Raw genomic sequence first — 18,090 nt, forward strand, 5'->3', positions numbered from 1 at the left:
TAATACTTGTTTCTTTTCTTTCTCTACCTTACTTCAGGACACTTTTTGGACCAGAAACGTCTGAAGCAAGGTCTTTACAGGCACCCATGGGATGACATTTCCTACATCCTACCAGAAATGGAATAGACCAAAAAAACATGCACATTCCATGCATCGCCAGAAGGGACCATTATGTGCTGGAGGGGGAACATTTGCAGGTTAGATTTAAAAGAATTAGTACTAACAAGCTAAGATTTTGTCACCTATTTCAGAACTCTAAACAAAATGTATTTGTTAAGTTATCAATTCTTATGAAGAATGTGAGGAAAAAAAGGTTAATTAATATATTATTATAAAACTGTTCTATAAACTTATGTAAAAAAATTAATATCGAAAATGAGTAGCGAACATTGTAAATGACAGTTAATGATAACATAATCAGTGAAACAGTTAGCTGCACACATGTAGTATTTGGTTTTCAAGCTATGATTCATGTGACCAACCGTTGATTTCGCCAAACTCTTTCTAACTTAGGATTAATCTTAGGACTATAGACGTTAGGACGCAGCGAATCCATCCTAAGTTTGGACGAGAGGTACTCGTCTTTACTCGAGATAGGATTAGTCATAGCGTTTTGTGAAACCTGCTGCAGGCTGTTGGGTTGTGCATATCCGAATATTCCAATCTTATCTAGTGTTGTGGTTGATTTAGAGATTACATGATTTGACTACTCTCTACTGTGCCACATGTTGGAAGTGAAACTGTATAACTTTTGCATTCCATTGCTCCAGTTTTAAAGGGAACATATACCTTTGGTTTTAGGAACCGTTTGATTGCTTTATTCTATACAAATGTAGATGTATACAATCAAACTAACATGTGAAATTTCATACTCAAAAGGTGGTCAAGTTTTTGAAATTTCGCAGATATTCGAGAGCGATTATGTCCCGGCAGGAAGAATAATCCGCAATTGGAATATACAATCTGAGAAACATTACTGACTGTACTGCTTCTCAGATACAAATTTTTTTTTTTTTTTTTTTTGGGGGGGGGGGACCAAAACATCTTTTTACATATAACTACATTACTTCTAAGTGAAATGTTTCTGCAGATATTCAGCGATATACATGTATCTCAAAAATGTACCCACCTTTTAAAATAAATTTTCACAAGTTGGTTTTACGGTATATTCAGGCCTGTATGCTTAGTTTTTGAAAGGGCAAGGGCACCAAGGATTTTTCTGCTTGTTAAAGGGACCACCCATTTCTACCAGAGCATGTCAAGGGCACCAAGGCAATTACCAGGGGGGCAATGAGATAGTCACCTTTGTTTCCTCCGCGAGGAATCAGGCCTGATAAGATTGAAGCAAACAGTAGGTTCCAAAAACCAATCGCACATAATTTATATTCATGGACCTAGACAAACCCACTTGCTGAGAAGGGTCACCATTGGGCGCCTTACTAGGAACGTAGACAACAGTAAGAGTTCCCCCTTGTGGCTTATTACTTGACAATAAAAGTAATATGTTTCAACTCCTTGGGGTAAAACTTTAGTTTCTTGAACGAGCTTAGAAGAAAAGCTGCTGAAGTGGGTCAGGGTTGGTTGATACATCTGAGATCGATTTATCTAGAAGGAAACAGCCCAGTTGTAATTTGATAATTTAAAAAACAAACTGGGAAAACTAGGATGTGAGGAAGTTTGAATGTACACAAGTGGAAATGTTGTTTTATGAATGCCAGATAATTTGAGAGAAAGGAATAATCATTAGGCTTGTTTGTTTTTGAAAGAAGAGTACATTCATCCACGATCAGTTTTGTTTAATATGGCTGAGTGGTTTAGAGCATCGAATTCAAGTTCTAGTTATCGGATGTGGGTTTGAGTTCTAGCCCATGACACTTGTGTTCTTGAGCAAGATGCTTTACTTATAATTGCTTCTTTTCACCCAGACAAACGGGATGCAAGCTGAAATTTACATATGCAAAACATTAACTTTCAATGTAATTTTGTACTGTTGATAAAGCATCGACTTACTGAAGTGACGGACGTACACCAGCGGCATTCGGGAATTTTGGGACAGGGTCTAAGGAAGTAATTGGGGCATATCCCCATCTTGTCAACCCCCAACCTTTAGCACCGCTGCTACCAAATACAGAAACAAAACATCTGGCAAAAACTTGGAACAAATTTAGTGGTGCTCGGTGGTGGTGTAGTAACTGATTACATTTATGATTATTTTTTCATTCTTTCTACTTTACACCCCCTCCTATATTAAAAAATGTATAAATAAATGCCAACAACAAATATTTATGTAATGTTAAAATTGTTATCAAAACAGTATATTACCTGTATGAGAAAATATTATCAGATGGTTTAGAGCCGACAGTGAAAAATTATTTTAGGGTTCTAATATTTTGTAAAGGCTGTTTTCCCAGATTTAGCTTTCAAAATTGTATTCATAAATTAGTCTTATTTCACACATGTGAAAAAAAAGTGTTGGCAACTCAAAAAAGAATTTTTTTAAACTTTAAGACAAAAATGAGTTGTCTGATAGTTTTCCTGTAATTATGTTTATGTTTATTGTGATACTTTATGAGGATCAGTTACTTTTTCCAAAATATATTCCCAAGAGTTTCCATTTACGGAAATAAAATACTATATTATCCAAAATGTAGACAGCACGGTTTCTTAATTCATTTTTTTAAATAAGTGTTGAAGAGTCCACTGCATAATTTTGCACCCTTCACCAATAAATTACTGCTCGCAGTGGCCATCTTGATTTACACCCCAAATATTATTGATAAATACTGAATCAGTATAGTTAAGATATATTGCAATAGTTATGACTTTTAAAGTCAAGTATGCGCTAATCCACAAACAGATGCTGGAACTAGCGGGTGGTGTTAAAACTATATACTACTTCCTCTGTATTTATTGCACAGTGCGTATTGCGAGTGTCAATGCGTCACGCTCAGTATACAACCTCATTAGATATGGGGCGCAGAAGCGCTATTTTGTCCGTATTCCACTTGCGCTTGTGTGATATCTTACAGTATCTCATAATTATAGCTAAGTTTGACTTTTTTCTCACAATATAACTTTGAAAATAGTTAATGGCCTGACGTTTGGTCCCAAGCAGAGACTTTCTTATCGAAACATCATGCCAAACTATTTTGGTTGGTAAGCAGTTTGAAACAGTTCTATTTTCTTATAATTATAACTTGTACTAAGTTGTAATTATGAGATGTATCTCATTACTATAGCCCTTTTCACACGACAAAGTTAAACTAGGGTCCTTGGTCTCCGGTGGCAGTTGTCTTGACCAAGGACGTTGGTCAAACTCAAACAGGACCTTTCACACGGCGCAGAAACCAAAATCCCATGTCTCAGAACATTCGTCTTTTGTGGTGCTACAGGTCAACATTGAAAACTTGCTCTCTTGATGGAGTCGTGCACACGGTCAAAGGTTTAACGTTATCATATAACGGGGTCTAACATCTTGATTTTCTTGCACCATGTGTTTCTTCTTGCGCGCATGCGTGGTAGTTCCAGCCACACCAGGGTCCTTCGTTACGCAAGCAATTTCCATTCACACCGCACACACGGACGATCGTGATATAATTTTCAAAATGTTGTGTTTTTAAGACGGAGTTCTGGACCTTGGTCTTAAAAAAGACCAGGGACCCGTGCCTATTTAAGCAGAGGTTCCTTTCACTCGATGTGGATTAAACAACGTTGTGTTCTTAAGACCAAGGACCCCCTGCTTATTTTCCTCGTGTGAAAAGGCCTTATGACTTAAGTGGCATTAGTCATGGCATAAGTCATAACTATGAATTTTGACAATTGTATACACAGCAGTACAGAACTCTCTCTTGACAGATGCCACAATACCATCTTGTACATTTATTTTTTTAAGTTCCCTTTAAAATAGCAAAGAAATACTGTATGTTATGTAAAATAAATAATCCATATTAAATATTCTTGCAATGCAAGTAAGGTTCATGTCGTTGATGAAAGATGGAATGTTCCATTCAACTTGGTATCCCCTCATTGAATGGAACATTCCATTTTCCATCCATGCAAATACTCTCCACATTGCACTCATTCACTACACACTATGTAAACAATTGTATCAATCAAAAGCATAATACTTGTGACAGAAAGTGATTGTTCCGAAAGGACCTTACAAAGCAAAACATGTAAAGACAAGTCCATTATTTGGTTTTCCATATGTAGAATCCACAACTGAAAAAGAAAATATTACCAAAATGCTTTTTGGTTATCGTTTTGAGCCAGGTTGGGTGTAGAGTTCCTTCGGGAGGAAGTACATCACGTTATCATAAGAACAGGATTAGACTTGTGGACAAGTCCTTAAATGTCTGTAACATTGAAAGCTCCATTAAAGAGTTTTCCAGTTTGGCCACACAAACTTGGAAAGTATACATCCTTTTGAGTTAGGGATTTTCTTAACATTTAATTAAACTTAATTGACGAGCATTTAACTTGCCCGAGGCAAGCACCACTGGTTTGTGCTTGATCCAATAAAGTCCACCTCTTTAAAGGATTCGGGTACTATTTCAAAATGTCCACAGATTTACATTAAACTTACAGGGTTTGAAGTTAATGAAAGTGGAAAGTTTCCCTTCAAATGTTACTAAGATTGTGTTTTTGAGAAAAGAGTAAAACAAGTCACAAAATAGTTTCGATCTCATGAGACCAAAACTATTTTAGCATGTAAAATCCCCTTAACCAGTTATGATATTATACCAAAACCATAGCATAACTGGTTAATACGTTTTTACATGCTAAAACTGAGACGAAAATTATTACTTTTACTCATTTCTCAAAAACTACAACACCTCAGTTAGTTAAATTTCAAGGGAAGCTTTCTACTGTCATAATCTTCAAACTGTGTAAATTTAACGTAAATCTGTGGACATAGTGTTTTTTGTTAGGAAAAAGTACGTATACCCGTTAAGCAATTACATGGATATACCAGGTGTAAGTTGCTAGACGAAAAGGGTGCATCTTTCTTTTTAATGGAGCGTTTCCAGAATGTAATTATTTGTGACTTGTTTTCTCAGCTTAGCTGGATATTGGTCCATCTGCTGGCAAAGGCTCAGTCCAAGTCTATGCCAGTCCTCTGTCCGAAACTGTCCTTTAATTATAAATGGTAACCCTCTTGCCAATCAGAGTGAGATTGGTCCATCTGCTGGCAAAGGCTGAGTCCAAGTCTATGCCAGTCCTCTGTGTGAAGCTGCCCTTTAATTATAAATGGTAACCCTCTGGCCAATCAGAGTGAGACTGGTCCACATGCTGGCAAAGGCTCAGTCCAAGTCTATGCCAGTCCTCTGTTCGAAATTGTCCTTTCTGGCATTTGATGAAAGTCAGGTGCTCCAGCTCACGTGGTACCTGGCACATGCGCAGCATGATTGGCACGGCACAACGCCTCTGCAGATTGGTCATGTGGGCTCGCTGAACCTGATGGTGTGAACATTTATAGATGTTAAGTTATTAATTTATTTATTTGTCTATTTAATCTCTCGTGCATCTAATTATTGATAAAGGAAATGAATGAGTTAAAGGGAAGGCTACCTTTGGTTTGTTTAATCTTTCGTTTTTGACAGAGCGGTACTAAGAATTCTTTTTACAAATTCCATAAAACAGGTTGCGAGGTATTAGACATTGGTAGAGCTGACAAAAAAGTGGCATAGCAATGTCGTGTTTTATGTCACCAACCATGAAATAACAAACGTGTGAACCTTTGGGTTAAATATGTTGTTTGGGTGTTGAGAAAAATAGTAACATCCATGTACATTGTAAGCGTGTAACAATCGAAATCTACAGCTGTTTTTTTTAAAAGGTTTTCAGAATGATGAAGTTTTCTCGAGTATGACTTCATTCCAGAGAGAATTGTATCGCAAACTGGTTCTAGTATGAACTCCATATTCAGTCATCTTCAAGACTAAAACTAACGGCTGGTGTTTTTATTCTTTCCAATACTGTACAATTTAACTTTCATGTATTGCAAATAGTGGCTATTCTCACCTCGTATCTGCACCACTGGTCCCTGAGGGAGTCCGGTGTCATGATGATGAGTGTACGGTAGGAATTAGCCACAGACTCTGCTATGTTATCTGAGATAGCAGCCCCGAGATGGTAGTCCCGGTACCTGATGTTTCCACGAACACCGAACTCGCTCTCCAGTCTCTTGACGAGCGCCACTGTCCACTTATTGTCGATGTGAGCAAAGCTGACGAAGAAGTCGTACCTAAACGAGCCTCGATTCCGGGCGAAGTAGCGAACCGAAATCGGGACGCTGGATGTTCCGAAGACGTTCACATAGCCGTGGCGATCCTCGGTGCAGAAGTCAAAGCGGGCGAGGTCACACTCGAAGCCCTGGCAGTTGAGGCCGTGTCGGTGTCGCCAGGCTTCCTCCAATACGGTGGCTTGCTCCCGTAGTTTCATCTTGGCAGTCTCCATCTTCCTGAGCTGCATGAGAGCGCCTTCCTCCTCGCCTAGAGTGCTCAGACATTTAGCCCAGCGTTCATGGGTGACCGACGGGTCAAAGTTATCCTCCAGGTGATCGCATTTAGTCGCCATGCTGAAGCATTGGAGAGCTTTTTTTGGTTGTCTCATGAGAAAGTAGATGTACCCTTGATCAGATAGCGCTGCGTTGGTTTCCTTCAACTCTATTGCGTGTTTGAGATCAGAGAGTGCCTTTTGAAGCAGTCCGTCCAGCTCGGCTTCTGGCAATTGGGTCCGCACATTTTCGTCTTCATACATTTTGATAGACAGAATAGCCCGGTGTCTGAACGCAAGCAAGGACTCTTTAATCGACAGGCTTTTGTTAAGAATGTCAGAGGCCTGGTCGAACATTTTCAGCTCTACGTACTGGGCACCAACTCTGGCAAGTACTTCAGGGTCTTCAGGTTGAAGCTTGAGAGCTCTGTCGAAACAGTCAGTGGCCGACAGGAAGCTCGAGTCATCCTGAACAACATCAGCCAAGATCTTACCGGGGAACAACGAGAGGAGGGCGCCTATGAAGACCCAGGGCATTGTTTTGAAGTCCGGGCTCGCACCTTCAATCTTAGTTACCTGAAACAGGCACTCGACAACCTCCCGGAATCCCACTTCTGAGTGCACCTGCACGGCTGCCCCACTGTTGAGCATCTGCATGAAGCGCCGATGCAATGCCAGTCCGTGGGCGAACAACCACTCTGCCTCCTCCGGGGTGCCTAGCTCCTTGCCAGTCTCCACTGCTTTGCGGGTGAACGGTAAATACGTGAAACTCCTCCGGTGTTCCTGGAAGAATCGAAGAGCGAAGGCCCGGTCAGAGTACGAGCGGGCCATGTTAAGCGCGTCTTGCCTGGCGACTAGTATCCGAAGGATCCCGAGAGTTTCCCGGTACTGTTTCATCCGAGACTGGCTCTTATAGATGATGATGAGGTTACCCAGAGCATTCATGTTACTCCCATCCTTTGCGATGACCTCGCTGAACTTCTCCTCAGCCTCTTGGACCAGCCAGAGTGAATAGTAGACAAAGCCCAGGAGGTTGCAGACTGAGAGCCAGTGGGAGGGCCTGCTGCTGAAGTCAATCTCCATTCCCTCGATGAGTTGCCTCTCTCGTCCTAGAGTACTCTTGTCGATCCCGTGGAGGTCCGTCCATGTGAGGTGACACCCCATGGCTCCAACCACCTCTTCATCGTCCTCAAAAGACCACCCTCTGCCGTCGGAGGGATACATCTTTCTTCTGATATCCGCAAGACCCACTTGTCATGCTGTGGCCAACCTTGTCACGTTCCCTGTATCAAACAAAATCACAGTATATTGAAACATCATGTTCACTTACACAGGGCCCAGTCTATATTCTCACTTGCAATTTTATGTTGAATTTTAAGACAGCAACTGTACACAAGACAGGTGTACAATGATAACCCTCAGTGGATACAAGATTATATACGGGAGAAATTGTGGTGTCGAACCGTAGATATGCCTACCTCTAAAGATAACTAAACATGTTGACGTGAAGCTTAAAATATCAAGGAAATACGTCAGTGAACTTGCACTACAGACCTGTGTATATCACACCTTATGTATCAACTTCTATGGTGTAATAACACTTCACAGTTTCGATCAGGATGTCAGATTTGTCGCTGTTTGATGAGAAATTACAAGAGAAATATAAGCTCAATATGGGTGAATCAAAGGGCTGTTCTATCAACGGACAACGATTTACACCCATCGTGGGCAACGTGATCCTGTGGTTAGACTGTAGTACTTAAAATTACAAGGTTGTGGGTTCCAATCCTATCAAGCTAACCGCTAATTTCAAAACGACTAGAACAAGTATTGTCGTGTAGTTACTGAATAAACTGTTTATTGGTTTGTGCAACTCATAATCATAGATGTTCAACCAATGTTTGTCTGAGAGAGATTGGCCGCCAACCATTTATTTTATTTTAATAAAAGCAATAGCACTGTAGAAAAACGGCATATTGTGGTTCCACCTGCTCTAGACTATAACTGCCAAGTTTGAAGACTTTGACAGTTGTGCAGTATTTTTTTAGCAAAGCGGATGCACCTTTTATAAGTTTTAAATGTTTGTAAATACATGACTAGCCGAACATGACTTTCAAATTACTTGTTTATTACATGTCGTGATATGCGAAATCCATGACGGATTCAAGACTTCCCTTTGAGCATTATTTTGTGCAAAGGTGCAACAGCCTGCATCAAAAGCATTATTACGGGAATATTATGTTCTGCGAGGGTGGATGTCACGTGATTGGTGGTGAAAGACCTCTGGTGTTCAGACTATCGAAAGTTAGAGTGTTTGCAAATTTTGTTTTGCTGTTTTGGGGTGTTGCAAATTTGTTAGTTGTGCCTTGACAAATATTATATATGTCTTCCAAAATGTGGATACCTGGAGGGAGGGTACACAAAATGACAATTGCTTTTTACGTGGTAAGAAGCAATGTATCGTTTGCATCTATAACCTTCGAGAAACAATTACCTTCTAAAAGGAATGTGGTTTAAAAGGCATTGGACACTTTCGGTAAACAGTATTGTCCAAAAGCCCACACTACGTGTATCACAATTTCTATATGAAATAACAAACCTGTGGAAATTAGGTTCAATCGGTAATCGGAGTCGGGAGAGTTTATATTGTTTTAATGTTTTTTTTTCAAGAGAAGTCTTTCATCATTACCTTCTGTAAACCTGTAAGTTATTTGTAAAACTGTGAACTTAAAAAAAATCTGTACCGAAACTATCCAATGGCTGTGAAGATTTGTTTAATACTTTACATTTTAACATGATAAACGTCTCTGCATGAAACGTCGCTCATGTTGTGTGTTCCGTTTACGGATTTATATTATTCCTGTGTGGATATTAACCGCTCCAGATTTTATCCAAAACGCTCAGCCACCTTTAAACAAATAATATTTTTTCTGTTAGCAGTCCTTTCCAGATATATTATGATTAATACAACCGAACGGTTTCAAAAACCAAAGGTATACTAGGCCGATAAAGTTGAATAGCCTAAATGTTTGGAAGGCAAGTTTTCCTTAATTTGTTCTTCAATGAAACGCATGCCGGGACGAAAGTTGTTTACAAGTTCCGATGCAGAGTATGGTTATTATAACTGTCGATTCTTTTGTGATCGTTTCTTAAAGACAGTGGACTCTATTGGTAATTGTCAAAGACTAGCCTTCACAGTTGGTGTATCTCAACATATGCATAAAATAACAAACCTGTGAAAATTTTAGCTCAATCGGTCGTCAAAGTTGCGAGCTAATAATGAAAGGAAAAACACCCTTGTCACACGAAATTGTGTGCTTTCAGATGCTTGATTTCGAGACCTCAAATTCTAAATCTGAGGTCTCGAAATCAAATTTGTGGAAAATTACTTCTTTCTGGAAAACTACATGACTTCAGAAGGAGCCGTTTCTCACAATGTTTTATACTATCAACCTCTCCCCATTACTTGTAACCAAGAAAGGTTTTATGATAATAATTATTTTGAGTATTTACCGATAGTGTCCACTGCCTTTAATAGCCATGAAGGAATTCGGGACACATTATAGCCCGCACCCTATGATAATTATACGCTTCGTTGAAATTGAGTCAGCAGGAGACTGCTTTTTCGGGGCTAACTTCCTGATCTTGAATTAGTACCATTGATTGAAAGGGTGAGTTTAAAGGCAGTGTACACGATTGGTAATTGTCAAAGTCTATCCCTTACAGTTGGTGCTTTCAATAAAATATGGAGGCATCATCTATAGAAGCCGAGGCTTGTGGGGAGATGCTTGGGGACAGACAAACATAACATCAACAGGGACAAGAACGTATGGACAGACACTTATAACAAACTCAATTACCACACTGACAGCCAACAGTAATTAGTTTTCGAAGTAAGTTGATTGAACAGAAGTTGACCAAACATAAAGTGCATAGTCATTGTTACACGAGTCTGTATAATTTCTCATTTTCTCTTCAATAAGTGAAACCACGTCAGCTGATAATGTTTGTGGTAAAATTACAACGTGTCACGAATTGCCTACGCTTTGTTTTGTTGTTAAAAAGTATGTTGTTACTTTTTTGTTTGAACCACATAGTTAATTATAAGGCTATATAAAATTACGTGCATGTGATGTTTTCGCCCACAAATTGTCTTCTCCCTTTTTGCGTTTTTTTTGTAATGGTTGGTGCCAGTGATTAGAACAGTATGGACGTGCTTGATATGTGTTGCAAGGAGAAAATTGAAAGCTGGTTTCGAAATTTCTTTCAATTTGTTTATGTCTTGAAATTCATACAATAACCGCAGACGTAGATCCGATGGGAACAAGATGGGAGAATTTTGAAATGTTGTGAAAAAATACCAAATTTGATATAATTATAAATCTATGATGAAATTGCATATGTCGTACAATTTTCGTATTGTCAATTGTAGATTCATGACTTTTCTCGTGGTGATGGGATACTCAACAATTCGATTCTGTTTTCATTAATGTTTGACTCGTTTCTTGTTTTGTTGTTTGTTCATTGCATTTAAACGTTTTTTTCTCTTCAAAATAGACAAATTTGAAGAAAAACAAATCCATCGCAATGAAAAGAAAAGTTGTCCTCATAATAACTGCCCTTCAAAATGGAAATAAATGTCTTATCGATGGCACTACAACGAACGTGCTTAATTACAAGAATGACTTTTTCCAACGGCTCTTTAATAACAGTTGAACATCCTGTTTATTTTAAGACCTACTTGAACGAAAACGGCAATAAGTGATCTTTGCTAGATATTAATTTAATATGTTTTCAATCAATAAGGAAACTGAATTCTCGTGATATTTATTATATGTTTTTTTGTTATTAAACAATCATTTTGAGTACCCTTTTCCGGATAGATGTTAACAAACTTTAAGGGAGGTTTTGATTCACTAAGTCTTGGCCAATGTTATTTATTTAACTGTTTTCTCCAAAAGGAGATACTCTGTGGGAGTCAAAGTGATTGATTGCCTGGTCTGGACCATTCCAATCTATCATAAGGTGATAGAGTTGTCTAAAGGTTGTTGGTACGTCACATAAAATATTGTATGTCATAAAGCGCATTGGGCGTCATGAGAATATGCGCACTATATAAGAAGCCAATAGGTATTATAATATAACACCCCTTCCCAATTTCCTGCCGTGTCATTGGTTTAGAGCGTGTCACATGATGTTTTACTAGACGACGGCCGTGTGATAGTGCATTGGTTTGCCGTGCGCTAGTACACGGCGTGCAGTACCCAGACGTCCGTTGCGTGTACGAGGATGATAAACTAATAGTCTGTAACCATTTCGGATTACATGACACTACATGCAGCACAGTAAACGTTTTCGCAGTCTGTATTCGCGTCGTCCATGGATTGTAGCATTCAGGTCTATAACTTAATAGTACAGTATTTAAAATGTTTGGGGTGTTATAAAACAAATATTGACTGCTTTTACTCGGCAATGGTTAAAACTATGACTCCCTCGGTGATCCCTGGAGGGTTCTATTTTCCCTCGGCTTCGCCTCGGGAAAATAGAACGCTCCGGGGATCACCTCGGGAGTCATAGTTCCATAGCACTCGAAGCAGTCAATATTTGTATACTGTAGACCATAAATTAATACTACATACACATTATACCCAGATCTTACCATCTGGCTTTTGGCCGTCTGTTCAGTCAGAACATTTTAGTACAACGAAATTGTGGGGCTTCCCCGTTTAGTTTCTATCTATGGGTCACAAAATTAAACATCACAAGTAGGCCTATAAACTAAACATCACCCACACTGGTATTAACTGGTGGTAAGGGCATCCGTGGCAGGCGTTCGACACGGAAGTGTTAAAGGGACTCTGATAATGTAAGTTGTTTGTAAACAAGGCATTTATTTCCACGCTACAAAATCATAATAACCCCCTTTCACTTGATAGCAGTTTAGCATGGGTCCCTTGCCAACTTTATGGTTGCAAAATTTTACAAAATGATAGGCCTCGTGTGAAAGGACAACAATGGTCTACTGGCCAAGTTCTCTTGCACAAATCTTGTCAAACATTGCTACATTTTACAACCATGCTAAAATTATGCAAGGAACCCCAGGTAAATTGCAGAGTGTGTAAATAGCATTTCAGCAAATACGAGAAGTGAAAATGGGAGGCGGTATGGCCATACAAGTCAAAGACTGGCTGGTATATGCCCAGACGGACAAACTAAAACAAACAGCCAACTAACCACGATATCGAGTTCCGAAATGGTTTAAAGACACTGGACGCTATTGGTAAATGTCAATGGCCAGTCTTCTCACTTGCAAGTATCTCAACATATACATAAAATAACAAACCTGTGAAAATTTGAGCTCAATTGGTCATCGAAGTTGCGAGATGGGAATGTAAGAAAAAACACCATTGTCACACGAAGTTGTGTGCTTTCTGATGCTTGATTTCGTGACCTCAAGTTCTAAATCTGAGGTCTCAAAATCAAACTCGTGGAAAAGTACTTCTTTCTCGAAAACTACTCCACTTCAGATGGAGCCGTTTCTCACAATGTTTTATACCATCAACCTCTCCCCATTACTCGTTACCAAGAAAGGTTTAATGCTTATGCATTTAGTATTCTGAATGACCCTATATCGTTTTACACTCCCATGCAGTAATTCCACAATTCCCTGTCTTTTCACTTATGTTTTTTGTTTGGAATTGGGTAGGGCCTACTGGATCGATGTACAAGGTAAATACATTCACTGTATTAACCTATACGGGAATGCCCAATATCCAATATCGATACAAGGGTAGACATTCACCGTACAAACCTACGGGAATGCCCAATATCCAATATCGATACAAGGGTAGACATTCACCGTACAAACCTACGGGAATGCCCAATATCCAATATCGATACAAGGGTAGACATTCACCGTACACACCTACGGGAATGCCCAATATCCAATATCGATACAAGGGTAGACATTCACCGTACAAACCTACGGGAATGCCCAATAGCAAAATATCAAAAAACGAAAATCGATATTTGCTACACAAACATTATGAAGTGAAATCCAGTATCAAACCATGGAGCTACAAAAAGAAACAAACTTTACTGTCATTATTACTCACCTTTGTAGGTACTTCAGTTATGGTTCTGGTCGCAATCTCTGTAGTATATCTCTGGAAGTTTCCAAAATTGTTTTCACAAAAATGATTAACGACGCCATTTTCTCATAAACATCCTTCTGAGTTTCTGAAGCCTAAATCGCTCTTATATAGAGAAAGACCTTCATTTTGGTCTGCAGGAATAGCTCAGAACACGGTGATTTCCCACAACTAGTCAGTTACAGCGTGGAGGTATAACTCAATGGTTAAATCATGGATGGTTATTAATGGAAAGTTTTCCGGGTTCAACAAGCTCTAAACTAGTGACCCACATTAAAAGGTGTTCTATGGTGTGCTTCACGAGTTCATTGTATTATAAAACGACATCACGGACTATAAATTAAAACCAGTTAAAATTCAAGGCAAGGGACATCTTTGTTTTTTACTCAAAATAATTGTTAGCAAGTGGCGTCAATCGGGGAGGGGCAGGGAACATGTCCCCCTCTCCCAGAGGGTGGGACACAATATCAAATGCCCCCACCCATCTTTTTGACCTCCTCTATCATGAAGCCCAAGGACTGCACTGTGTAAGACATTAATGGTCACATTTGATAAATATTTTACAAAACATTAAAGTCACCTGGAAGTGGTATTTTTTCAAAATAAAGCTTTTGTCACTAATATATGTGTTTTGGTGAGTGGAATGTGAATAAACAGTTAACTAAGGTTTTACAAAATCAGTTCTTATGTTATTTACAAATTTAAGAGTAGACCCCGACCCGAGAGGGCGCTGTTCGTGACGTAAATCGAGGCAGACTTTGCCTGTATTGCGTAGAGTAAACACAATTGCAAAGTACATGTACGGACAAAGTCGTGAGTTTGTACGTTTCAAAATTTTTTTTTTGTTTTTTCCGGCAATGCCGACCAGGTGTATTTCTGCTGAATGCAGAAAAACACTTTTTGAAATGTACCAACTCACGACTTGGACGTACATGTACTTTGCACGTGTGTTTACTATACGCATTGCAGGCAAAGTCTGCCTCGATTGACGTCACAAAAGGGGTAGGCGGAGTCAGCCCCCAAACAACTTTATATGTTTTTTAAACATATAAATCGTGACAAACAATTACTAAAAAAATTGTTTATTGTTCGTAAGCATATACTCTTATGTTTGAAAGAAAAAAATTCTATTTCCAGGTGCCTTTAAGGCCCTTGATAGGCACACTTTAGTGCTGAGCAACATTACCAAGTACAACGTCAGTTTGCTCATCAGCTAACAATTAACTGTGTTACTGAAGTGACTTTTTAAAACTGGAATTTGTTTTTGTAAATTGAAAGATATACATTATTTTCAGCTATGTTTTGTTGCACCTCGTGCTATCTTGCAGTTTGGAAATACAGTAATTTTCCAATTTAACTATTTAAAAAGTTTGTGACTCTACACTCAACTGTGTTACGATTTAACGAATCTAAGTGTAGATTCTTAAAACATAATCTACACGTTCAACAATAGAGTGGCGTCACAAAAATAGTTTAATTGAGCAGGACCACTGTGCCCCATGACACCACCATTATTAAGTTTTTGTTCCTATAATACCTCACCATGCAATGCCTCAAATCATATATATATTTGACTTGAGGCCTGCGGATGCGGGCGGGGACGATCAACTGTTTTTTTTTTTGTGGCCCAAATGACCTCACCCCAACAAGAACAAAATCAACGTACCAGGGTCTCGGTAACACTATTGTGTGCATCTACCTGGCTGGTACCGCAAACCAAATATGTTTTTTTTTTTTTTTTTTTTGACAATAGAAGTAAAAAATTTGGACTCTACATTAAAGACACTGGATACTATTGGTAATTGTCAAAGACCAGTCTTCTCACTTGGTGTTTCTCAACATGTGCATAAAATTAAAAAACTTGTGAGAATTTGAGCTCAATCGGTCGTCGAAGTTGCGTGATAAAAATGAAAAAAAAACACCCATGTAACACGAAGTTGTGTGCTTTTAGACGCTGACTTCGAGACAGCCATACATGTATGATAATATAATTACTACTAGGCTCCCCAATCTATGTTCAAAGATGACTTTCATCAATAGCAGAATTTAAAGGCAGTGGACACTATTTGTAATATTGTCAAAGACTAGCCTTCACAGTTGGTGTATCTCAGCATATGCATAAAATAACAAACCTGTGAAAATTCGGCTCAATCGGTCATCGAACTTGCGAGATAATAATGAAAGAAAAAAACACCCTTGTCACACGAAGTTGTGTGCGTTTAGATGGTTGATTTCGAGACCTCAAGTTCTAAAACCTGAGGTCTCGAAATCAGATTCGTGGAAAATTACTTCTTTCTCGAAAACTACGTTACTTCAGAGGGAGCCGTTTCTCACAACGTTTCATACTATCAACAGCTCTCCATTATAGTCACCAAGTAAGGTTTCATGCTAATAATTATTTTGAGTATATTAGTGTTCACTGCCTTTAATAGCCACGAAGGAATTCGGGACACATTATAGCACGCGCCCTATGATACGCTTCGTTGAAATTGCGTCAGGGGGACTGCATTTTCGGGGCTAACTTCCTGATCTTGAATTAGTACCATTGATTGAAAGGGTGAGTTTAATAGCTGGGCCAAGAAAATAATGTTCAGTGTTTTGTTTTTTTTCGTGGACGGGCAACACTACACGCTAGATCGTGTCATTTTTTCACAACCTGGAATTTATGTGCTTCAACTTTTGAGGAGATTTGGGAAGATTTGAAGAATTATATGGTCTTAAAGTTGGTCCTTTGTCCCTATGTTGGCTAAGGAATATTAGTCGGTGAATGCTGCATGAAACTAGCGGCAATTCGGTTTAGGAAAAAGCACATTTTCGGGTGTGTTACTTTCTGGGGTATAAGCAAAAGTTCCATTCGGCTTACCTGCCAAAAATTTAAAAGAAATCTGAAGTGAAGTGAAAAATATACTTGGTTTCAAGCGGCTGGAGAGACTTTGAAGTATTTGGGGGTGTTTTTGAGGTGTTCAGGCTAAAGGCGCACTACTGCATGCACTGACGGGGGAGCCAGTGACAACAAGCGATCGATATGGATTGTAGGTAATAACAGACTAGCACGTCATGCCATTGGTACGTGTAGTGAAGCTCCACACAGGTCATGCAAACTATAATTATAAAAGTAAATCACCCCATTATTCGTGTCGACACCGAAGCAAGGTAGCCGAAGCGACCAAGGGCTTAAAATACAACATTGCGGAACGACGGCACTCTGTTGCTCTATGTTGCGCCTGACTAATCAACACATAACGTTGCTCTGGTCCGGTGTGGAACTATTTAATCACGGCGACCATGTTTCCCGTGTAAACACGGAATGCTATAGACAAACCCCTGCACTGTAGCAGCGAATGTACATGTAGTAAATAGCTAACTCATAGAAAAACTATACACATGTAAATAATGCCGTTTTTGCGTTCTGGATATCATATGTCTCTTGTGGTATTAATGTTATCAAACCATTGCATGACCTGCAATGACGCGGGCGATCGATTACTCACGTGGCACGTCCCAGGGCAGGGCAGCCTTTCACTGTGACCTCATCATTATCATAATAGTGTCGTTGATGAACGCATGCCCCTACAGACTAGACAGCCACTCGGTTCCAAAATAATAATAAAAACATGGAGGAAGGAAAACCGACCAGCGGAGCGGTTGCATCTCATCAATGACTTGTTTCTGTTCTTCAAAGCCGTGGATTTATATTTTCACATGAACTTAAACAGCCCTACAGTGCCGCTACCATGGAATAAATATTGGTACAAGCTTATTGATGGATGAATGCTTTGACGACCCTTCGACCGTCATGCGAAGTGTTTGAAGGGCATTGTACTTCCCGTTACTACGGAGAGAGTTTGTAGATCTACAGTCTATAGTTTTGCTGTGTGCGTAATTAGCAGGGAAGATAACATTACTGTGGTGGTGGTTATCCTACTGAAACGGCTTACCGTAATCCAGATCTCAGTGAAGTTTGAGAGGTTGAGATTGAGTTTCCTTCTGTGTTTGCAACAGCGAGTTTTCACCCTCATTAGAAGGCCTATCTATTTCTACCTCCATGACATAAGTGGAAACTATGGAGGGCCACATGTTGAGCACAATCGTCGCAGGACGAACTCGTAAGTATAGCCTTGTATGGCTTTAATTTAAAGACAGTGGACACAATATTGGTAATTTGTCAAAGACCAGTCTTCTCACTTGCTGTATCTCATCAAATGCATGAAATAACAAACCTGTGAAAATTTGAGCTCAATCATTGAAGTTGAGAGATAATAATGAAATAAAAAAGACCCTTGTCACACAAAGTTGTGTGCTTTGTCTGATGTTTGATTTTGAGACCTCAAATTCTTAATCTGAGGTCTCGAAATCAATGTCGAGGAAAATTACTTCTTTCTCGAAAACTACGTTACTTCAGAGGGAGCCGTTTCTCACAATGTTTTATACTCTTCCCATT

The 18,090-nt window shown here is 39.3% G+C and overlaps 2 protein-coding genes and 1 pseudogene across 3 annotated transcripts in view; 2 read left to right on the plus strand and 1 right to left on the minus strand.

Annotated features, from left to right (window-relative positions):
- The window catches only part of LOC139948587 (ATP-citrate synthase-like), a 60,538-nt gene extending 57,927 nt beyond the window's left edge, over positions 1 to 2,611 (plus strand). For both annotated transcript variants that reach the window (XM_071946759.1, XM_071946760.1), the window contains one exon: positions 38 to 2,611. In XM_071946759.1, coding sequence (XP_071802860.1) covers positions 38 to 126 — 89 coding nt within the window. In that variant the 3' untranslated portion in view covers positions 127 to 2,611. The remainder of the gene's footprint in view (positions 1 to 37) is intronic.
- On the minus strand, positions 37 to 13,803 carry LOC139948589 (uncharacterized). The gene is made up of 3 exons (XM_071946762.1): positions 13,614 to 13,803; positions 6,025 to 7,781; positions 37 to 5,457 (listed from the first exon to the last, which is right to left on the minus strand). Exons 2-3 carry the CDS (start codon positions 7,720 to 7,722, stop codon positions 5,245 to 5,247), a joined length of 1,911 nt encoding a protein of 636 aa, XP_071802863.1. The 5' UTR covers positions 7,723 to 7,781; positions 13,614 to 13,803; the 3' UTR covers positions 37 to 5,244.
- Positions 13,804 to 17,001: 3,198 nt separating this feature from the next.
- Positions 17,002 to 18,090, plus strand: part of LOC139949202 (tetratricopeptide repeat protein 22-like) — a 9,344-nt pseudogene continuing 8,255 nt past the window's right edge.

This window comes from Asterias amurensis, chromosome 16 (genome assembly GCF_032118995.1).
Source record: "Asterias amurensis chromosome 16, ASM3211899v1".
In the NCBI taxonomy this organism is placed as follows: Eukaryota; Metazoa; Echinodermata; class Asteroidea; order Forcipulatida; family Asteriidae; genus Asterias; species Asterias amurensis.